This window comes from Coenobita brevimanus, chromosome 73, assembly GCF_032717465.1.
Source record: "Coenobita brevimanus isolate Jiangsu-jjx chromosome 73, ASM3271746v2, whole genome shotgun sequence".
Lineage (NCBI taxonomy): Eukaryota > Metazoa > Arthropoda > Malacostraca > Decapoda > Coenobitidae > Coenobita > Coenobita brevimanus.
Genome location: NC_137026.1, coordinates 15,643,888 through 15,669,137, shown reverse-complemented (window position 1 = coordinate 15,669,137; position 25,250 = coordinate 15,643,888). Strand labels below are relative to the sequence as shown.

The 25,250-nt window shown below is 42.6% G+C and overlaps 1 protein-coding gene across 1 annotated transcript in view; it reads right to left on the bottom strand.

The window, feature by feature from the left end:
* The window catches only part of LOC145407489 (carboxylic ester hydrolase-like), a 218,604-nt gene extending 195,367 nt beyond the window's left edge, over positions 1–23,237 (bottom strand). The window contains exons 1-3 of the mRNA XM_080278417.1: positions 23,143–23,237; positions 22,590–22,791; positions 8,814–8,960 (exon numbers count right to left, since the gene is read on the bottom strand). Of these exons, the coding sequence (XP_080134543.1) occupies positions 8,814–8,960; positions 22,590–22,791; positions 23,143–23,237 (444 nt within the window). The remainder of the gene's footprint in view (positions 1–8,813; positions 8,961–22,589; positions 22,792–23,142) is intronic.
* Positions 23,238–25,250: the final 2,013 nt, after the last annotated feature.

Below are 25,250 nucleotides of genomic sequence, written 5' to 3'. Positions count from 1 at the left end.
CTCATCACCATGAGATCCCTGCAAGTGACAACACCCTTGCAAGAATTCATGGAGACTGGGATTTTGGCTTCGACATCATAACAATGAAATTTGCGCAGTTTCAACAAATCCTTTACTTGTGCCGAGTTTACGGTTTTGACCAGGAGATCTCCATTAGCAAGTTTTTTAACTTGTTCGACTTCTCCCGCACAGTGGTCAATCACCTTCTTGATAAGGAAGGGATTGAGACTGGACAGGGGAGTGGAACCTAGCGCATGGATGGTGACGTAGGTCGCATTTGCTACCGGGATATCAAGTGGGGCTCGAGTCTGGCGTCCGTCAGTCTGGGGGTGGTCAGTCCGGTCGTTCCTACTTTCGTCAGGACCACCTCCCCCCCTGAAGGGGGGGGAGGCAGGTGTGGCGTCCGCCATAGTTACCACTTCCCCCTCACGGGGGAAGTGGGAAGAGAGAGAAAAACGACCAAGGGAGAAATTGCCCGGGGATCACACACCTAATCTGAAATTACCCTCTCAAACCACTCTCGGGAGGACGCGCCCGTGTGTAACTCACACCCCAGAGCGATCAGTGGGGGGTACACTCCAGAGGTGAGTAAGCAAAGGCAATCTCAGGAAACAGATATAGACACTTACTATATCTCTAAAGGGCTGGGAGGAGAATTAGTACTAGCTAACCTAACTTTATTGAAAAACGCCCTAGTGGCGGAGAAAACAAAGCTAAAGCCGGTGAGGCAACCCTGCAGCTAGAGGAGAGCCAGAGAAACACGTCTGCACACTCCACGACCATGCATCAAAGTCCGACCGGAACTTGGGAAGTCCCAGCCCGGCTTATATAAACTCGGGAAAGCAAGAATGGTAACTCAGAGACGCAAGGAACGCAACTCAATGAAGCTGGAGGGCAGAACAGAAACTCAAGGTTGAAACCATGAACAGACACAGGAAGGTGGTTCGAAACAGCTCTTAAAAATATCGACACACAGCTGGGCCAGGCTGTTTCCTACGATCTGATATTTATAAACTCTGTTCACAGAACACTAAGCATGGTACTAATAAATGAATTAAAGATTCTCAATATTATATATGAATATAAGCAATGTATATCTGCCACACGTAACAATACATATATATAATAAATATATTTAATATGTACAGTCCGCCTAAGAAGTGACGGCGGAGTATCCAGAAGTTTTCGGTCAGCGATAGTGCACAATGCTCTTGCTTATATCTCTACGAGGTGAAACCTAATACGTAAAATTGTTACAAAAAACAATAAATCAATGCTAAAGTACCTGTATATTTCAAAACTGTAGGAAGCAGTTCGTTAGTTACGATAATAGGAAATCCTAAACGGAACTAATTGAAATTTCACAACTATCGCTCAGGGACAGTCAGGAATAATTTGTGGAGTTCAAGTCTAGTATGGTAACACGCAATAATTTTTTAGTAGCGCAAGAATGAACAAAAGGGAGCTTCAATAAACAATTAAAATTAATAATTATTATTTATAAAATAATTTCCGTTACAATACTAGGGAATAATTTAAAGTCTTTTTTTTCCGTTTCCATTGTCTTCATGGACGACGACAGAAAGTGGGAAGGCGGCGCAAGCCAGGAAGCTATTTTAAATGTTTCGATCAACAAGCACGAAAGGAGATAACATTTACTGAAAGATATGAAGTTACTACACTGCCTTTGGCCAGTTTTCCATCAAGAAAAATCTCTGGATTATTTAATTTATGCCAGAGGGCTGTCGGTGAAAGAAGTATAAAAAAAAGAACCGAAATTTCCCTAGAGTCGGAGCTCCCTGCAGAATGCTAACTTCAGTCACAGTCTGATATCCTCAGTGCATAATCGATTAGCAAGAGTAATAAAATGTAAAGGTTCATAAATCATTGAGTTCAAAACTTCCAAATCTGCATTTTCTGTTCAGCAGGACATTACAGTTTATTTAACCCGCCCTGTCCCGACCACTTTTTGACCACTGGTACCCCCCAATCCCGACCATTTTTCGACCCTTTTTTTTTTTTTTTGCTAAAACTTTCGCTTTTGGTGAGAAACATCGAAAATTCATAGAGAAATCGCTCACCTGAGGTTTAAAATACTCATTACAGGTAGGAGAGCCTCCTTACCTTACTGGGTTTTCTATCAGGCTGGCACCAAAGAAAACGAGTTCTATGGGAGGATAACTATTTCACACCACTCATAAACGGTATTTATTTATTTACTGTTACGAATTTATATGTAGTACAAGAATATATTGGTTTTCAAGCAGTAATATAGGCTTTATAAGCATTGTTTCACTCACTAATACCTGACCTTTTTTGCCACATTACCTGATCATCATTTCTAACTGTTTCTTCCTCTAATGCTATGTAAAGTTTGTCCTCCACATTGTCATTGATTGGGGAATCACTCTGGCCCTGAATTTCGTACCGTGGCATGACATGACTATACTGGCCAGGTCACTGATAACAGGTGAATTGCTGGGAAAAGGGCATGCAGGGGGGGGGAGGAGGTCATGCTGGGTAAGGCATTGTCTCTGCCTGGCATCTTGTTGAGGAAGGTGTCCCATGTATACGTACCAAAAATGACTCGCGAAAATTGAAAATTGTGGAAATTATGAACCTTGCAATTGCAGGACGTTGAAGTACGTCCTCGGGATTAGCTGTGACAAAACGTGAGGACGTGGAAGTACGTCCTCGGGACGGCGCGGGTTAAAAGGACAGATATTAAGGTTAAAAGATGGAGTAAAGAGTGCGTGCTTTTGCATTACAAGAGTTTATGAACTCATGTTTTGGTCCTGTTTATTGCCTAGTGTAAGAGAAAAAGGCAGAATCTGTCATACCTCCTTATAACTAAAAATAATTTTGCATCAGCTGGGAATAAAGTTGCTCATTATAATTATTACTGGCGAGAGAAAGACGGAATAAAAGGCAGTACGATCTTGTGCTACCGCAGGTAAGGCATCATTCCGAATAATAATTTCATTGTTATGGCATCCTTATTGTTGCTGTATCATCACCATAACATTTGAAAATAAGGCAGTGTATTGCAATCACAAGAATTTTCCTTAACTGGTCTTCAAAACCAGAGCATCTGCATTTGAAAACATGGGAAACAAATAAATCGGAACACGGAGTTATAGGCCTACCACCCACCACGCGCGGAGTAATACATTTCACATTCATTCAAATCGGGAAAGGTAACTATATAAGTGTTAACTTATAATGTATCACTGCCTCCTGTTATTTATTTTACATCATTCTTAGCGTGATATAATATATCTTTTATTTGATATGACGTGATGAAGGCATTGAATATTTACCTTATATTCACTCTTTCATTGAATGTATGGCACTGCAGTGACCGAAGCAATCTGAAACTGTACAATGCATATAATATATATATATATACTGTATATATATATATATATATATATATAATATCCATCCCTCCATCCATCACCCAACCCTATGTCGCCCCATAACGTGCGTGGGAACCAGGTGCAAGGCAAGTTGGTCCTGACATTTAAGATGAGAGTGACCAGCCTCACTCATCCCGAGTGGCATTACGTGAGCAGTAAACCCCATCCTCCCTTTGGATAATATAATGGATATATATATATATATATATATATATATATATATATATATATATATATATATATGAGTGTGAGTGTACGTGTGTGTGTGTGTGTGATCCATTTGAAGTTAGGTCAGGAGTGATTCAAAGAGGAGTTCTTTCGCCATTGCTGTTTGTTTTGGTTATGGATTATGTTATTAGAAAGGTTGTAAGGAGAACAGGTGCAGGAATTAACTGGAAAGAAAATAAGAAGCTGATGTATTTGGACTATGCTGATGATATTGTACTGATTTGCGGAAGTATTTACGAGATGCAGAGGGTGCTTGATTGTCTGGTGCAGGAAGGAGAAAAAGTAGGATTGGTAATAAACTGTGGAAAGACTGAAATTATTAATATGAACGTGGAGAGCCAAATCGTTTGTGTAATTGGGAATAATGTGGTGAAGAATGTAGAAAACGTTAAATATCTGAGAACGATTGTATCATCTAATGGATCATTAAACAATGAAATTGAGGAGAGGATTAGACAGGCTTGGCGAGCTGTTGGAATGTTGAAATCTTTTTGGAATAATAATATGCTCTCGGTACATGCTAAAGTGAAAATTTACAAGTCCATGGTTAGACCAATTTTAATTTATGGGCATGAGTCATGGTACAGTACAATTGCAACAGATCAGGAAGTATTAGGATTTGAGAATAAAATACTGAGAAGGATTCTTGGGGTAAAGTGGCAAGACAGAGTTAAAAATGAAAGAGTAAGGGATATTTCGAGAGTGGAACCAGTTAATGAATATGTGAGACTGTCTCGCTAGAAATGGCTGGGGCACATATACAGAAAAGAAGGCAGTTTAATACAGGATGTGCCAGAGTGGACTGCTAGAGGAAGAAGAGGTAGAGGTAGGCTGAGGGAAACCTGGTTAAGGACAATGAAAAGAGAAGCAGAGAAAAGTGTTGGTGGGACCTGATGGAGATGGCAAGAGACAAATATTGGTGGAGAGAGTTCATCGAGGCCCTATGCATCCCATGGGGTGCCACAGGAAATTGGCCTTCAAGATCACTTCTCCCCCTTCTTGGTATCGGCAGTGATAACAGACAGCTTGGGATGAACCGACTATTCTGTATTTCCTGATTTAAACATCCAAAATCTACTAAGCACCGAAAGCTTACGAGAATTATATTTACCATTTGACCAGAGGTCTCTATGGGTTAACTGGACACCCTCTGTATCACAGGCTTCTTTTACGAGCTTCTTGTGCGGTTAGGCTGGGATAGAACAAGTTAGATTTGGTTAGGATAGGTTACAATTGGTTATTTTAAGTTAGGGCAAGCGACGATAAGTTAATTTACGTTATTTTATGATAGGGTAGAGGAGGATAGTATAGGTTTACATGAAAGATCTGCCAAATTGAACAAAAGATTATTGCACCAAAAAAAAAAAAAAAAAATCAATACAATAATATTCGGTCAGACCAAAGAATAATAAAAATAATAATAATAATAATAATAATTATTATTATTATAATCCAATACACTTTTACTGCGATAATGTTATCTGGTTTGGTCTACAGTATATCCAATGTGTGACAAAGAACTATTTACCTTAGCATTCAGGTGGTTATCACCTAAGACACTACCGTACTTTCCTCAGCACAATGCATACTACTGCACAGGGAATAACGTGAAAAAAAATATATATATAGTTCAAATAGGATTCACTTCCTTCAGTCAGCACTAGCCCTAGGCCTAAACCATAAACCATTCTTAAATCAGCATTAGCCCTAGGCCTACAACACTTTCCAAATGGGGCTGTGCTATCATTACTACCCAACACTGTAATGGCATTCCTCTAACATATTTCGGTACATACTTTACCGACACATAGGATCCCCTTTCAAGTATTTTTTAAAAATTTTACCTATAGCATAGTGACATTTCCTTCATAACAGATGTATAATATTACTCTCACCATTTCACCTCTTTTACCAAGGCGGGGCCAGACTTCTCTGGAGCAGTGTTTGGGAGCTACGAAGATCGAGCTTGGTTTCAATGTAAACATCTTGGTCTGTCTTCGTAGCTAAACGGCCGCGTTAAAGGTGTATCATGGTTTCACCGAACACCTATTTTTGAAGACAGACCCGATCTTGGACGATAAAACTGTGATTTTTGTCTTCTCGCACACTTCTCACTCTTGTACTCACTCGAGCACACCTAAGCACTCAAACATCCTTTACTCACTTATTCACTTACAGACACTTTTGACTCACTGACTCACTTGCACTCCTGACTCACACTTACTCTCTCACATATTCCTTCACTCATATCCTTTGACTAACGCAAGAAAGCCTTGGTTTAATCAAGCATGTTTTAATGCTGTCCACAACAAGGAGAGGGCCTATAAAAGATACCAGAGCCAACCCACCCCTGAATCACATCTTTTATACGTTTCTGCCAGGAATCATGCTCTGTTCTTCACTCTGCTAAAAATAATTTCATCTGCACTAAATGCTCTCAACTCTCCAACTCGAATTCTTCCCGCTCCTTCTGGCACCTTGCCAAAAACCTTTCAAACAACTTTACCTCATCATCCTTCCCTCCTCTTTTCTACTCTGATGGCTCTGTAGCTATTTCTTCTACTGATAAAGCAGATCTCTTCCCTCAGACTTTCTCCTCCAATTCCACCTTAGACGATTCCGGTGCTGTTCCTCCATCACTTTCCCTCTCTGACTTCCTCATGGCTGACATTAAAATTTCTTCAGCTGATGTATTTTCTGCCATCACAGGCCTCAATACTAACAAGGTATATGAGCCTGATGGAGTCCCTCCTCTTGTTCCCAAGAACTGTGCTTCTGTGTTTACACCCTGCCTACAGTAGGTAAGCTCTTTCGCCTTTGTCAATCAACTTGTACGTTTCCTTCTTGCTGGAAATTTCCTCTCATTCAGCCAGTCCCAAAGAATGGTGACCATTCCCAACCCTCTAACTATCGTCCAATTGCTCTAACATCCTGTATCTCAAAAGTTTTCGAGTCAATTCTTAATAAAAAATTTTTAAAGCATATTCCTATCACAACCTTCTTTCTGATCATTACTATGGGTTCCGTCAGGGACGCTCCACTGGCGATCTTCTCACCTACCTTTCAGACTCTTAGTCATCCTCCTTTCGGGACTTTGGCGAAAGCTTTGCCATTGCACTTGACATCTCAAAGGTTTTCGATCGAGTCTGGCATAAATCTTTAAATTTCCAAACTGCCCTCTTACGGTTTCTATCCTTCTATCTGTGTCTTCATTGCTAGCTTCCTTTCTGGTCGTTCTATAGCCGCTGTTGTAGACGGCCATTGTTCTTCTCCTAGATCTATTAACAGTGCTGTTCCTCAGGGCTCTGTCCTATCACCAACTCTCTTCCTTTTTATTCATCAATGACTTTCTAAGCTGTACATCTAACCCTATCCACTCATACTCTGATGACTCCACACTTCACCTTTCCATTCGGTTCCCGCAACGTCCATCTCAGCACTTACTTCAGCAAACAAGGGATGAGGCTATGGCACACCTAATGTCTGACTTGGCTTGTATCTCTGACTGGGGTAAAAAGAATCTGGTTGTTTTTAATGCATCTAAGACTCAGTTCTTACACCTATCAACCCGTCAAAATATTCCACAGGAGTACCCATTAATGTTTAATAATATTCAGCTTAATCCTGTATCATCCTTGAACATGCTTGAGGTTTCATTTACTCGGAACTTATCTCGGAAAGATCATATTACATCTCATGTAAAATCTGCTTCCAAGAGATTGGGTGTGCTAAGCCGACTCCGTTCCTTCTTTACCTCTCTATAATTGTTAACTCTATACACGGGTTTTATCCGCCCCTGTGTGGAGTACTACTCTCATGTGTGGGGAGATTCCCCACATACAGCTCTTCTCAATAGGGTGGAGTCAAAGGCTTTTTGTCTCATTAACTCTCCTCCTCTTACTGACTCCCTTCAACCTCTTTTTCTTCACCACACTGTTGCATCTTTATCTCTTTTCTATCGTTGCTTCAATGGTCACTGCTCCTCTGAACTGTCTGCATGCATTCCTCCATCTCTACGACAGGCGCTAGTACCCGTCTGGCAGCAAACTCTCATCCCTTTTCTGTCCAACTCTCTAATGCAAGAGTTAACCGTTACTCCCAGTCCTTCATTTATGCAACAGATCAGCTCTGGAACTGTCTACCTTAGTCTGTATTTCCTGCTGCCTATGATCTCCAGTCTTTCAAACGCTGTGTGTCCAGGGATCTCGAAGTGATGGGATTTTGAATTTGGCTCTCTCTTGTATTTTGTTTTTCTCTTGGAGGGAACAGTTATTGCGGGCTCTTGGCCTTTGGTTCCTTCTTCCTCGCATAAAAAAAAAAAAATCATTCACGTCCATTCATATTTCAAGTTCACACTTTCTCACTCACTCATTACTCTCGCAGTCACTCGTCCACACTCGCTTCCATACTCACACTTGACTCTCAGTCGTTCACTCAAGCAAATCCTCACTCAGTCAGCCTGTGTATTATCTGGTTGTTTTCATCTGACGGAGCTGGGCAACACCTACAACTTTAATGCCAAGTCGTGGTTGCATGAAATTCGATAATCCTTAGCAATGAGTCTCCTTGGTTATTAGTCAAATTAACCGTTGCATCTGAGCAAACCTTGCCACCTGCCAAACTGGAAAGCGCTATGGATCTTTTTTAGGTTGGAGCTTACTATCCTCCCACTGATTTCAAGTCTGGCTACACTGAGCCATGAACTGGTCTGATGGGCATCGTCATGCTGTAATAAGCTCTCCTCCTTTTTTTTTTTTTTTTTTTTTTTTTTTTTTTTAGCACTAACTTCTACCCTTCAGTTTGATCACACCTCGTCTCGTGTTTTCGTTGATCAAGGAAGCTCCCAAACACCTCTTCCTCTCGGTTATGGCAGTGCCCAAACATCTTCCTAAGCGATTTACTTTGCTCATTACGCCTTGCTATCCTCTTCTTTGTTATGTAGGTCGTTATAACATCATTATACATATTAACCGGCCGTATCCAACAGTAAATCGCTAAGGATGAGGTACCAGGGACCCTCCTAAAGCGACGAGAATGCAGGGCCTTAGCAATCAGCTGAGCCTAATGAGTTTTAAGATATTCGCCAGTTTAGAACATAGAGTCTCTCTCTCTCTCTCTCTCTCTCTCTTTCTCTCTATCAGGTAACAATCACCTTGTCACAGTTACCTTGGGGGTGTAGACGCTGAGGAAGAGACAGTCCTCCTCCCCGGCGTATATTGGATCTTCATATGGGCCTAAGGGAAACTGCGGGCACATGGGAGGATGGGGCCCACCATCCCTCACTCCTTCCCACGCCTCGGCCGCTACGGGGTCCTGCAACGCCTTACCATTAACATTTGCACAAAAGTCATGTTATTCCAACATCATGTTATTCCAATCTCTTCTTGCAACTTAGAGATAATTTTTTAAAATTTCCTATACGACAGATGTTTATCTCACAGATTCTGAGAATTTTTGATAATTTTATTCTTGATAGTCTGATGAATGGAAATGGAGAGAGAAAAGCGACTGTTAACATGACTGGCTTGGGGCTTGTACTGAGAAGGAATGCAGCGCTAGGAAACGTAACACTCGCAGAGGTGAAGACTGCTGTGAGCGGCTGAAAAATGGGAAAGCAGCTTGGACTGATGAGATGTATGCAGAGATAAATAAGTATAGTGGAGAGAGCGGAATGAAGTGCTTGTTGGAGATATGTAAGAAGGCGTGGATGAGTGAAACTGTGTTAGTAGAATAGTAAAAGGCAGTGACTGTACCCCTGTACAAAAATATAGGTGGGCAAAATAAGTGCAAGAATTATTGTGGTATTAAGTCAACTGAATGCGGTAGGGAAGGTAAATGGTATAATTATTATATAGAAAGTAAGAGAGATGTCAGAAGCTCTAGTGAGTGACGAACAGGGTGGCTTTAGGAGTGGCAGAAGATGTGTGGATCAAATATTTACAGTAAGACAGATGATGGCTAAGGTGTGTGAGAAGGACTATACAGTGTTAATGACATTTATGGATCTGAAAAAAGCATAGGCCAAAGCAGACAGAGAAGGATTGTGGATGGTTTTGCGCATGTATAGTGTTGATGGTAAGCTTGTAGGTACCGTCAAGAACTGTTATGATGGTAGTGAGGCATGTGTAAGAGTATATGAGCATCTAAGTGATGGGTTCACGATCAGTGTGGGCGTGCGACAAGGTTGTGTGATGTCTCCATGGTTGTTCAATGTATATATGGATGGGGTGATGAGAGAAGTAAATACGCGAGTAATGGAGAGATAGCTGGCATTGGTAATGAATGGTGATTGATGAAATATCTCAAATTTGTTGTGTGCTGATGATGCAGTGCTACTTGCAAATACCAGACATGAGTTTGATAGACTAGTGCAAAGTTTTGTAGATGTCTGTGAGCTTCGTGCCTTGTGAGTAAATGCAGCAAAGAGTAAAGTGATGGTTATTGAGAGAGAAGGTGACTCTCAGTGTGATGTTACAGCGAATGGAGAGAGACTAGAATTGGTAAGAGAGTTCAAATATGTGGGTTCAGTGATAGAAAAGACAGGAAAATGTGCCAAAGAAAAGGAAAGTAGAGTGACATAAGGAAGGAAAGTAACTGGTGCTATGAAGGCGTTGATGAAGAAAAAAAATTCTTGAGTGTTGCAACTGCGCGTGGCTTACATGAAGGAGTGTTAGTGCCAACTTTAATAAAAGGATGTTCGACTACAGTGTGGCATGAAAATGAAAAGTCAGGATCAAGAGCAGTGGAGATGGGACTGCTGAGGAATTTATGTGGAGTACAGAGAGTGGTTAGGATGCGGAATAATGTGATTCGTGCAAGATGCAGAGTGAGGAAGTCTGTGGACACCAGAAGCAAAAAGAGTGTACTGAGATGGTTTGGTCATGTGGAGAGAATGGATGACAATAGAGTGGTGAGAAGGCATATCTGAGCGAATTTAAAGGAGGGAGGAGGCGAGTAGGCCAAGAGGAAGGTGGAGGGATATGGTGGATGAGTGTGTATGGAAGAGAGATATGGAAGTTGGTGAGGCTAAGGGACAGACAAGAGACCCAACTGGCTAGAGGAATTTTGTGTGGAGAAGCGCATAACCAGTGATTTGACACCCTTTTTTTTAGCGTGACAGCGTTCGGATTAACTCAGTCAGATAGGTATATCTGAAGCTACAGAATGTGGTGAAATTTTTTTGGCCTATCTGATGGAGCCAGGATTCCGTGGGCTTGAATGATGAGTGAATGGAAGTGTCGCCCATTGAACTTGGCAAACTTAGGCTGTCTGGTCGTTGCTACTCTCCACCCTGCCTTAGGGTGAGAAAGGAAGTCCGGATGATGATAATGATGATATTATTGCCAACTTTTGACTAAAATTTAGGTGTCGGATACTCATACATATTAACGATCGATTCCCTGTCGTAGCATAGACGTTTTTACAGGAGGAAGTGGACACGGGAAGGTTTTACACTCCTTTTCATATATATATATATAGATAGATAGATAGATATAGAGATAGACAGATAGATAAATAGATAGATAGATGTATGTAATTTAAGGGAGGCGGTGGCTCAATCGGTAGAGAGGTGGCTTGTGGTCCTAAAGGACCCAGGTTCAAATCCCCGCTGGGGCAGGGAACAGTTTAAGGATTTGAATTTCATTAAATCAGGCTTTACTGATCTACCAGAAGACCTGCTGACATGTCGTAAAAATACCCCCGCTAGTACCAATATACCAGTCCTGTATGAGACAACCCTAGCATGTATTCAGTATGGACAGTGGATGTCAGCGCCGAAGTGGTGACATGTAGAGGTGTATGGTATGTAGGACTGCTGGGCCTTGATAGCAGGCTGTGAAGCCTATGCCCAGAGTCAGACACATAAAAATAAAATACCAGAAGGAGCCATTAAATATTACATGCCCGTGTCATACCTGGGACCCCAATATTTGGCTTTGCGTTTGATCTTTGGTCAAATGTTCTCATAATGGATTTACTTAATCCCTTAATTTTTCTGCTAACTTTGGTCCACGTCAATCACAAGTGCCTGAGTTGACCTGTTGCTCTCAAAATTTAAATTATTCTTTATTTGTTGATCCTTGTTCTTTGCACCCTTTGAATTTTATAATGTAAATAAATATATATATATATATATATATATATATATATATATATATATATATATATATATATATATATATATATATATATATATATATATATATATACATAGACATTTTTAGCTATGAAGTCGAAGAGAGTTTGACCGCTCACCTTGACCTGACCTTCGACTGATACTTCCCCAAATCGAATCGTTTCACCCGTGCCTTATCCTGAACCTTTTTGTTACGTTTGGTTTAATATGGATCAAATTTGGTAAGTTGACCTTGATGTGTGACCTTGACCTTTAACCTCATATTATCGATAATAGAAAGGTCAACCCAGTTGCTGATCCTCAGCTTCCAGGATTGGTACAACTAGCATCAAATCTGTTTGAGCTATTTTGTTCACACACACACACACACACACACACACACACACACACACACACACACACACACACACACACACACACACACACACACTCACACACACACTTATTGTGCTTACCTTGTGTCCCTTCCTAAGGCCTCTATGTTAGAGGGGAGGAGGTTAAAACCTCGGGACTAGGTGCGCAAGACTGGGCAGGCCTTCGAGCACTAAATTTACTTCCTGCTTATCATGAAAACCAAAGGCACATGCATGACAATCTTGTCCACTGTAAATGGACCCAGAGTCTCTACCCCTACTACTAGAGCCAAGAAAAGCAATGGTGCTACTAGGAATGGAGCAGAGACCACCTCTGCCCCTTAGAATTCTTCCCTCGAATCAGAGAAAAGAAACATCAGTTGTACCTCAGACTCATTTGACAATAAAGGACAGGAATTTGTCAGACCTGACAGCAAAATCCAGCTCCAGCAGAAGTTCCTGCTGTCACCCCGGATTTCAACATCATTGGGAATCACAACTCTGTTAAGATGGTAGAAGAATTTAGTACACCTCGTAACACAACTGAGGAAGTCACAGCGATCTCCGACTCACCTGACAAAGAGGGACAGAAAGTAGACATTCTGGAAGCAAACTGAGGTTCTGGAAGACTCCACCTCAGATGTCGACTTAGCCCGAATAAGTAATGAACCCGCAGTTAACAAGGAACCTGCAGCATCAGACGCAACAAGTGTGTGAAGACCCTTGCAAAGTTGTAAAGTTCAAGGCACAGTCCAGGAAAGAGGAGACTTCGTCTAGCCACACAACCACAGTTTCAGAAAACTCTAGTCAATTCGACCAGACTCGGCCCTCAGAAACTGCCAAGACTTCAGCCTAAGAAAGAAACTTTCCACGTGTTGGGCTCCAGAGTACTTACGACCTTGTTGCGGAAATCGAGGATCTAATATCCGACTTGAATTTCCAAGCCAGACCAGGCAAGGAAGGCAACCTGCTCCTCACTCTTCAGGACAATTCAACCTTTCAGGCTCTCATGGAGATAACTGAAGTGAATGGTCAAAAGGTAGAGCTCCCGGTCCTCAGCCCAGCAACAAAAACAACCAAAGGTATGATGATGAGGTACTCCACTGGAATGCCACTACAACCTCTCGAAAAGCAAAAGCACATACTGGAAGCAACACGTTGCACTACCAAGACAAATGGGAAGGAAATCCAACAAGTAATGATAAAGTACGAGGAACCACTGCTGGGTCAAATCAGTCTCTGGGGCAAATACTACATCCACTCATACTCCCCAGAACCAGTACAATGTTTTCGCTGCCAAAATTTCGGCCATGTTCAAACCAGCTGTCGTCAGGAGATGCGATGTGGAATCTGCAGTGGAAGACACTAAACTGAAGAATGTCTAACAAACCCCAGGAATCAAGAAAGAGTGGTGGTCATATGTTCCAACTGTGTCAAGACACATCACGCTTGGAAGAAGAGCTGCCCAGAAGGACAAAAAATAATCACAGTTGCCATTCTTCACCAAAAGGCGTGGGACGAACAGCACTGCAATGCACCAGCAGGAACCTTTGTTTGGGAAAGCCAAAACAAACAGCAAGATCCAAACCACTCCCTGTCTCCAGCCAACTCCCCACCACTGCAACTCTCCAAGACCATTCTCCCACCACATGTCGCCCAGAACAAGGTAGTCAAACCATCCACAAGGTTCCCAACGCCCACCCAAACTCCTAACCCCTCAACCACCAGCAACCAGTCCTCCGCACCCCCGACACCCACTCCCGTTATGAAACTCACACTCACCAGCAATCAATTTCCTGCAATGCCAAAACCTACTTCCAACCCAAATCCCTTAACCACCAGCAACCAAACCTTTGCAACCCCAACACCCACTCCAGTTCCACACTCTTCAGCTACCAACGAAACCACAATAATTGTCACAACATCAGTTTTGGAGACCTTCGTTGTAACTTGGCCTTATCACTAGCAGCCCTGATGGAGAAAACAGTAGACACCAACAAGATTACTCCAACTGTGGACAGGCTGGTGGACCACACAGTACACCCCACCACTACACCAACTCTGGCACAACCTCAGGCAACTCCTATGCCTCTAAATCCCCCCACAATACCCAACCATGTCATGACACCACCACTCAAGGAAACTTGTGCCAACCTCATGACACGATCCAAGAAGAATCTGTTACACCTCCTGGGCCCACCTCAGATCAAGGTATACAAATCTTCCAGTGGAACATCTTTGGAGTCAGTGCCAAACTTCACCTCCTTAGAGAGAAGGCCACTAGGAATAGAACAGTTGTGTTCCTCCTCCAGGAGGCCTTGTTCCCTGCATCCCACCCATTTATTCTGTGAGGCTATAACACCTTCTCATTGCCTCAATCCAATGGTGCAAAGGGATGTACTATCCCGGTGAGAAAGCACATCAAAAGCTCCACAGTTCAAGATCCTGAACTCTGCGGTGAGAAACTGGAAGTTCAGGCTGTTGTACTGCAACTCCTGAACACATCCCTCACGATCTACAACATTTACAACAACCATACAGGTATGCTCGACATCAGACAGCTACTTGCCCTCACTGCAAGCAAATCAGTATTCATTGGTGGGTACTTCAACTGCTACCATACCATGTTACACTCCACCGGACGTACTAATCATGATGGGAGACATTTGGAGGGAGTCCTGGCGAGCACCCCCGGTGAGTCTTCTTAATACTAGTAAACCCACCCACATCTGCAGAGGACGACTTGACCTTTCCTTTATAGCTTCTAACATCCAACCACTCACATCTTGAGCCTTACACCCCACACTCATCAGTGACCACTTTGCTATCTGTTGTTACCTTGGCATTGACAAGTTCCCACCACCACCAAGTCCAACTCAGAGATGGAACACAAACAAGGCTGACTGGCACTAATTTTGCTCTGCCCTTGAAAACCTACTTATTGCGACCCAACCACCATCCAACCTCAATCAGCAAGAAAATTTCCTGGTCTCAGCTTCCCATACTGCTGCTAATGAAGTCATTCCTAAGACAAAATTCCCTAGGAAAGCCTACCGAGACCATTGGCTTACGATGAAAGATTAAATGAACTCAATAGTCGAGTAAATACAACTCGCAAACTCTACAGACGTCATCCCCCTGATGAGAACAGAGATTTACTTAGATTAATGGTCCGGCACGCTCTTGAAAAGAAAAAAGGCCATCAGATATGAAAAATGGCTCCTATGGTGTCGCAAAATAGATACACGAACAAACCTTGGCATTATGTAGAGAAATCTAAAGCAGTGGCAGGAAAGAAACTCTCAAACCCCCTTACTCATCCTAGTCTAAAAGAAGAATCTGAACATCTAGCTGCCTCATTTGCATGCAGGGCCAGTTCTGTCCAGGTCCTCAGAGACACTGCTCTGAAATTAGCAATGCAACACAGCATTGGAAAAAGGATAATTGATCAAGCTTTTCAGTCAGAGGCAAACACTGACAGACCTCTTACCCTGCTTGAGTTAAACAAGGCAGAAAAGAAAAACAAGGACACTGTCCCTGGTAAAGAAAAAATGTTAAGACATGCAAGACCAATTGCCCACACAGCTTTACTAAACCTGTTCAATGCCTCTTGGGAGTCTGGCAATTGCCTGAAAATAAGAAGGAATCAGTTATCATTCCAATCCCTAAACCAAAAGAACCTGGAAGCTGGAGGCCTCCCTCCTCAGCTGCATAGGAAAGACTGCTGAATGCATTGTACTGAACAGATTAAAATGGACAGTCGGTACTTTGAATCAAGCTCTCTAAGCCTACACCAAGAACACAGGAACAACTGAGTGTCTGACCACCTTCCTCTGTGGCATCATCAGTGGTAGGGCTATAGCAGTCTTTCTTGACATCGAAAAGGCCTTTGAATTGGCAAATGCCACAGCCGTTCTCTCTATCCTAGCACACAAAGGGGTAAAAGGCAGATTACTGAGATGGATAAGAGATTTCCTGAGTGGAAGGAGGGCCAGGGTTCAGTTTCAAGGACACACATCCAGCTGCCACAAGCATGAAAATGATACACCCCAGGACAGCATCCTCAGCCCCTTCCTCTTCAATATGCTGATGGACGAGTTCCTGACAGTTCAGCTGGGTCAGAGAGTTCAGTTACTTTGCTATACAGATAATCTCATCCTCATCAGCACTGGAGAGGCTTAATAGCACAGGATGCAAGATCCTGATTGTCCTACATGATAATTGCCAACTTTTAGGACCAAACTTGAATGCAGCTAAGACCAGAGCCATGTATTTTAGCGGTCAACAACCCAACTCGTTCTCCATGCATGGCACCAACTTAGGGTTCACCTCCACCAGTATCTTAGGATGTGGGCTGACAGGGCACTTACTTTTAAACAACAAGTCGCTTACCTCCACAAAAGAGCAGCAACCAGAATCAAGGTGCTGAGAGTCATCACAAGCCTGAAACGTGGTGCTCTAGCTACATGTTAAAATGACCATTTACATTCAAGCCATAAGATCACTGGTTGATTACTGTGCCCCCTGCCCCATGACACTCAGCTTACCCATTCTCAATAAGCTCGAGGTCCTCCAGAATGACAGACTGCGTCTTATCCTCATTGCTGCTAAATGGACCAAGCTCTGCCACCTTCAGCAAAAGACTAACATTGCCCCAGTCGAAGTCAGAATTCAGCAGCGAACAGCCAGCTGCCTTGCAAAAATGATGCACCTTCCAAAGTCATGCATTGAGTCACTGAGGTGACCTGTTGAATAGGACGACTTGGATATATCTCACTGCTGAGGCCATCACTGCCACGGGCATTAAGGATATGTTAATCAAGGGAAAAGATATCCCTCTCCCTTCGTACATCTACCCCCCCCCACCCTGGGAACCACTACCCATCCGCCTTCTGACATTCACTCCATCCTGTCCCAAAGCATCCATCCTTTCACAGTTGCTGTGTCAAGAAGCTCTCGCCCACATTGACTCCATCACCACCACTGACTCTCTAATAATGTACACAAACGGGTCAATAAACACAGCCTCTGGTGCTGCCGGAGCTGATTTTGTGTGTAGAGAAACCACACAAACAGGGCGACTTTCTGATGGAGCCTCCAGCCTCAGTGGTGGCTCAATCGGTAGAGAGGTTGCCTGCAGTCCTACCGGACCCAAGTTCAAATCCCCGCTGGAGCAGGGAACAGTTTAAGGATTTGAACTTCACAAAATCAGACTTTACTGATCTACCAGAAGACTCGCTGACAAGTCGTAAAAATACCCCCGCTAATACCAATACACAAATCCTATATGAGACAGCCCTGGCATGTATTCAATATGGATGGTGGATGTTAGTGCCGAAGTGGTGACATGTAGAGGTGTATACAATCTAGGAGGCCTACTGGGCCTTGGGAGCAGGCTGTGAAGCCTATGCCCAGAGTCAGACACATAAAAAAAATGATCTCGTTGCCATTGAAGAAGCCCTCCGTTATGCACTGAATCAAACAAACACACAAATCCTCATCTACACTGATTCCAAAACAGCCATACAAGCTTTCGCACACTCTGACCCAAAAGACAATATCAACCTTTCAACGAGAGCCCTCTCTTTTGCTAACGACCTGCAGAGCCAGGACAAACATGTCTCCCTCAACTGGGTATCCAGCCACGTAGGGATACAGGGAAACAATTGTGCTGAAAAGGCAGCAAAGAATACAACCATTAGAATACTCCTGACATTACCATACCACCCAGCTTAGCACAAACCTATCAAAATATTAAGAGCTGCACACAACTTATCAAAGCTAAAACACACAAATTATTTAGACCAGTCCTCACACTCAGCAACATGGTATGCAGCTGCTCCTGAATACAGATCACTTCGGTTGGATCGAAGAATTCCATCTCATATTCGCAGTGTAGTAACCTTCATTGCCTCAGACTTGGCTTCAAGTGTGCCAGACAATTGTTCCTGCCTGAGAACGAAGAGGACTGCCAGCACTGCAAGAAAGCCACTCACCTGTCGTTACTACACTTTCTAGAATGTACTGCGACTGACACCTTCAGAAGGGGTTGCCCTCCAATGCCCACGGCCTCTGACCCCAAGGCACTAACGTCAATTGCCTGACTAGTGGCACACACCTCTATTGCCATGCTGATTACAACTGTCACTGTCTTCCCACCACCGAGATAACTTTGAAGACTCAAGCAACATCAATAAAAATGTTCACCTGTATCACTAGTTTCAAACAAATTAAACACTTTACAGAATATTGTATATGCATGTACGTGTATGCATAGAAACTTATGAATACATACACCAATGCAAACATATGTATGCATGTATATACAGTATGCACTTTAAAGACAACGCATTCATATTGAGAACCACTGGTGGGCTTCTAGCCACAAGTGCCCATGCCAGTAATCATGCTGGCAATATTTAACACCAGCACACACACACACACACACACACACACACACACACACACACACACATACACACACACACACACACACACACACACACACACACACACACAGTGTCCAATACTGGGCTTGCCGTGTGACCTTGGCCTCTGACTGATTGTTCTCAAAATCAATTCCCTGTGCTCTTGCCTTACCTTCAACTATTCCAAATATAAGTAACATCAAAACTGGCAAGTGGCCTTGAACTTTTTTTTTTTTTTTTTTTTTTCCAGAATCGTATCCCGTCAACCTTGCCCGTACCTTTAACCCTTACACCAAATTTAGTCTAAACTGAATATAAACTGTTCAAGTTGACCATGCCATGTTACTGTTTATATATATATATATATATATATATATATATATATATATATATATATATATATATATATATATAATTGAACCCCTTGGCTAACTCTCAATCTTTCCACCAAGTCAGAAACAAATCTGGAATAAAAAACAGTTTTAAATATTTCCTTCATACACAGACACACACGGGTTGAAAGCTGACATTGCACTCTGACTTCAACATATAACTGACAGCTCTCAGAATGGACTTCCTTTGTTCTTGTTTTACTCTCGTCCTTCTACCAAGTTTGGTCTCAACTGGATCAAAACTTATGTCGGCTATGCCACGTCATTCATTTCTTGTTTTCCATAACAGTATGTTTATATTATCTCCAAGTTGTGCTAAAATCTGATTACAGCTGTTTGAGTTACAGTGTGCAGTCTCCAGCAAACGTCGAGCGTCCGGCTTGACGAGCATGTTGTATATATGGCACCGCCGCACCCCTAGTGTCAACCCCTCCCGCCCCCTCCCTCGTTCCCAGTCATTCGTCCACCCGCCACCCTCCTCACATTCAAGGGAAGAACGTAGGGCCTACTCCCATTGTCTCAACCACTCTTCCGTCATCCATGTCTTGGGAAATAATGGTTTTGTTATGATAACGAATAAAAACACATTACGGTACACAGTGTTTTACTCCATAGTATAGTTATTTATACAGAATGATCTGAACGCAGGGTGATACAAAATTTTGATATATTCATATGATATTGAGGCCTGTAATCATATAATTTATGATTTTGACGGTTGTATCCAGTCACTGTGTAACATTAAACAGTCAGAAGCTATAAGTAGATGTTTATTATGGTCGGTGGTGTGCTCCTTCCCTTACTTGACCTAATCACTGTTACTTTACGAACTCTATTATAGGTCATTACCATTAGCAACTACTAATATCCCCTGTGTGATAATAGCAAAGTGATGCTGATAAGTAAAACACAGGATCAGTAATGTCATGGTTATTGATGTCTTAATACATGATATCGGATAACGTTGGGCAACAGGGACTGAGTGACAGCTTGTCTGGTGATTAAACTGCCTAAGCTGGCCAAGCCGAGGCCATGACGTGGTTACTGGCTTTACCAAAGGTCAGTCAATATTTAGACGCCATTCATTGCTGCTGATAGTATTATAAGTATCAAGGTCAATTTCATATACAGGACAGCCAACAGTAGAGTGTGCCGCGTGGTGTGCTGGCCCCGTATACACCATACAGCCAGGGCCGGATTACCAGGTATAGGCAAAATGGGCAACTGCCTACCAAGCCACGGCCTGTCACAGGCCATCCAAACTTCCAGAGCGGAATGAATATACGCTTTGGGAGTCCAAATAAGTGCTATCACCCATCAGGCCATCAAAAAAGGCCATTGTAGGTCATGCCAACATTTCATTTTAAATATCGGAAGCAAGAGATCTATATGTTGCAGGCCAACAGTCTGCATTGCCAACCAAGCCAAAGCATGGTTAATCCGGTGTCGTATGCACGGAGTGACTTATGCTGAGAGTTACCGTTCCGTTCAGTGCACATGCGCCGAGTGGCCGTTTAGCTTCGATTTTGAAAGTATCTGCATGTTATCTCAAATTTTGTGCCATTTATCAACAAAATTGTATGAAATACATGTGTCAGGAAGATAGTTGGATGTCTTATCGACCTCTGAGTAACTACAGGTCTTTACATGGATAAAGATATATATGTATGTTACAGGCAGATTGTGAAATGAGTCATTTCGTGAATTAAGACTGGTTTAGTTTAGGTTTATTTAGGTTAGGCTGATCGAGGATAAGGTTAGGTTAGATTTAGTTAGGTTAGGTTAATTTAGGATTAACAGAGAAGGGAACGGTAACTTCCAGCATAAAGTCACTCCGTGCATATGACATCGGCACTGCATACAACCAGCCCCCTCCACCCCTTGCCTCAGCCGCTTATCGCCACTCACCTCGGCAAGAGACCCGCCACCACCTGATAACAATATCAGGAATATAACCTTGGCATATATTGTTATAACTGCAATAGGGTGTAATTTGCGACTCACGCGATTATAACACGACGTATTCCGAAAAAGGTAACCAATAACTGAACTGGTCAAATGGATGATCTGCACAGTAACTAAACAAACTTGTCTCGATTGCAGCTTACGCTAATCAACATTATCGTGCCATACAACAGATAATTCAGTTTATTCGTTTTCAGCGAGAACGTTTTCAACAAAGGTTTGATGAGTTACAGTTCACACTGCCCAGTGTTACTTACAGCAACGTAATAGACGTAGCGGTCAGGTTAACCTTATGAGTATTTGCTCTTCATTTTGTTTCCCATGTCTGTTACTACTTTCCTCTGTCTCTGTGAGGCCATGGTTTTTCCCATTAACTATCATCAGCTGAAACGTCAATTGCCTCAGAGAGGGAAGGATGTTAAATTGGACAACCGGTTTTGGTTAAGCAAAGATTTAATAAGGAAGACTAACTTACTACCGGTATATTTAAGAACACATTTTAAAACGATATGAAACAGTGGGATCAGACATTGGATTTATATGATAATGGAATGTTGTGGGTAACTGGGAGAGTGACAAGGTAACCCTGTCAACACCGAGTAGGAAAACCCACCACCTTTGCTATTGCCCTGTTCCAGTTGCCCTACAATAACATGTGGTGCAGTGACATTTGTGAATGTTTTACTAGAGATCTGGTGTTTCAGCCTGACTTACCCTGCAGAGTTAAAGGCTACCTTCAAACTAATGTATTATAATCCGCTGTTGCACTGCATATCTGACTGAATAACATTTAGAAAATAAGGTCTTACTGTGTACTGATCATTAAATGCTTATTTGCCATATCGTTACACTATAAATATCACTATTGTATGGCGCAGTGGGCAATATTGTAATGCACACTTCATGGTGATAATAAAGACGTGTTTATGAGCATTGGTGGAATAAACACACACACACACACACACACACACACACAATATCCACCCCGGGCAGAGCCGTCGACCCAGGGCCTCAATGTCCCTCTCCCCATGACCCCACCACAACGTGTGACGGCCAGCTACCCGCCGCCCCAACACACCACCGACCACTACAAACATCTACTTACAGCTTCCGACTGTTTAACGTTACACGCTGACTGGATACAATCGTCAAAATGATAAATTGTATGATTACAGACCTCACTATCATACGAATGTATTACTATATCACCCTGCATTCAGATCGAGGTATATAACTACACTTGGAGTAAAACACTGTGTATTGTGTTTTTATTTGTTATCATAAAAAAACCATTATTTCCCGATGACAAATGGACGATGGAAGAGTGGTTGAGACAATGCAAGTAGGCCTTACTCTCTTGCCATTGGATGTGGGGAGGGTGGAGGGTAGGCAAATGATTGGGAATGAGGGAGGGGGGAGTGAAGCGGGGGGTGCGGCGGTGCCACGTATACCAACCTGCTCGTCGAGCCAGTTGCTCGATTTTTGCTGGAGACATAACACCCGGGGGTCTAATAATGACGAGGTAATATACAATTGCCAGTATTATATCTAAAGATGTTCTTTTGAGTTTGAAGATTGTAAGAACATCATATTTATCATTTCTTTCATAATATATACAGTATATAACAAAAACTGTAATACCGCGAAAGCTGAACAAATATTCTGACCTTAAGTCGCAGGCGTCCAACAGGTGGCATGGCATAAGGGATGGATTGGAAGGCATAGAAATGCCGTCCTTTGGTGGAGGTCTGCTTCAGGCCGGAGATCTTTCCTTGTTTAGTGGTAACCACCAGGCGGTCACCGTCACAGCTGGCCATCACCGCCACCAACCCACACACCACCAGCCACAGCTTCATGCCCACACCTGTACTGCAACACAATTTGCTCTCAGTATGACCAGTGGCTTCTCTGTTAGGAAAAACAGGGTCGTACGAATAACATCATTTCAGTCAAGAAGTGGTGTGTGGGAACTTTCAGCACCGGACTATCTTCTTATAGAGTTAAAAGTGTTTGGTTACCTGGGGCAGTAATCATCCACCAGATGCATAAGAAGACTAACATTTTATACTGATAACAGAATATTACACAAACAGGATCTCAACTGACCAATTTTCAGACGAAGCATAATTGCTTAACAACTAATTCATCAGTAAATAGTATTTTCACTCTAGACAACGTCAGAGTCTTTTATCAGGTTTTTGCCATTTCCACACTACATACACAAGGTGAGCATTATTAATTTTCACCATCACATCGAAGTAACAGATGTCTGATGCGTACTGGAGATGATCACTATTTACAGTTTCATGCTTCATATTTTTGTATCTGTCAGTTGCCAAATCCCGTAGTGGATGGTCACGAACACATCAACCTGTATGTCGCCCTATTCTTTGCCATCAGGCTGCTCTCCCTCCCCTGCTCACCACCCTCATCCACATACCTCCACCTCAGCCCTCCACGTAAGTCTTGGTCTTCCTCACGCCCTCACCGCCTCCACCGGGTTCACAAATACTCTCTCAGCCAGTTTGTCCCTCTCCATTCCCTTCTCATGGCCAAATCATCTCATGGTACTTCTCCGAACACTTTCTAGCACATCCACGTCCACGAAACATAAAGCTCATGAACGTCCTCATTTGCATCTCTAGTTCTCCACACAGCACCACTGCGGCAGCTATCGCATAACTCAGTCCTACTCCTTAATCAAATAAATAAACAAGAAGGGTGGAAAACCCTTGGTCATAAACTGGGCTAACGACCAAACATTTGACTATGCCCTGTAAATATTCCCTTTGACCAATTGCTCTAGAAATGGAGTAACTTCATTCTTGCCCGACCCTTAACCCGTCCACCAATTATGGTTCAAATCAAGTCAAAGCCGTTCAAGTTGACCTTGGTCTGTAAAGTAGACCTTTGGTTGGTTGTTGTCAAAATCAGATGCCTTTGTTCTTGCTATACTCTAAGCCCTTCTACAAGGTTTATTTTAAATCAGTTCAGAACTGAAAACTGACCTGCTGTGTGAACTTGCCCTTTGACCTGTTGTTCTCAAACACAACAGTTCAGCTCCTTGGCTGCTTCTCAGCCCTTCCACCAACTATGTTCGAAGTCAGATCAAATTCATTTTTTTTCCAAACAGACACACAGACCGAACTATGATTCTGCCCTGTGACCTTGACCCATGTTTATCCTCAAAAACAACTTCGTTCTTGTCTTAACCTCAACCCTTCCAGTTTTGGTCGAATTCATATAAAAACATTTTAAGGAAGCCATTTATATGGCAATTTTTGACCAAGCCTTATGACCCTGACCTTTGATTTATTGTTTCAAAAGCAATAGGTCATTTTTTTTTTCTGACCCTCAACATTTCTGCCAAATATGGTTAAAGCAGCTGAAAACTAAATTATTTTGCTCTCTCTCTCTCTCTCTCTCTCTCTCTCTCTCTCTCTCTCTCACACACACACACACACACACACACACACAACGTCTAACAAAACATAACCTCATTCTTGTAGGAGGGAACGCGAATGTCAAAAAACAGCAACTCTTACAATGTTATCGTCTGCTTTTTAGCATGGCGGAGCAGTAATGTTTTTGCCTGCCTGCCTGTGTGTGTGTGTGTGTGTGTGTGTGTGTGTGTGTGTGTGTGTGTGTGTGTGTTCCTATTACATCTCATGGACTGTTTGAGCTATCAACATGAAACCTTCAGGGTATCAAGATATGGACAAAAACTTGGACGAGTTCGAAAATGGGCACTCGAGGTCAAGGTCATGGTCACCAAAATGGCTGCCAAAGGTCAACTAGTTTTTATTGTCCGCCTTTAGCACCATTATATCTCACGAATGGCTTCCGCTATCATCATGAAATCTTCAGGGTATCAAGATATGGCCAAAATCTTGGACTTAGACAACAGCATAATCTGGCGGGCGATTAGCATGCGGCTCCTGAATACTCATCTTTCATAATCAATGTTTTCCCGATGTTGGCCATGCAGTTCTGATTTCATGTCAGACGATCAACATTGTACAGTTGCGGAACAAAGAACCTGAACACAAATGGCGACCCCTGGCAACCATTCCTATAGTAAACATGGAGGTGATAGTAGAAAATCATGAATGGAGGGGCAGCGTTTGTATCGTACTGTGTGATTGGTCGATGCATCACCACCGTCTCTCATTGCCATGTATTCAATTATTGGAGGAGGTTATGAGTATGATCATGCCACGTAGTAGAGATAATAGATATTGACTCAGTGTTATAATGACACATAATATCTTAAGTATTTTACGCAACTGGTAATTATTGATAAACTGTATTGATTTCTGGGACGCATA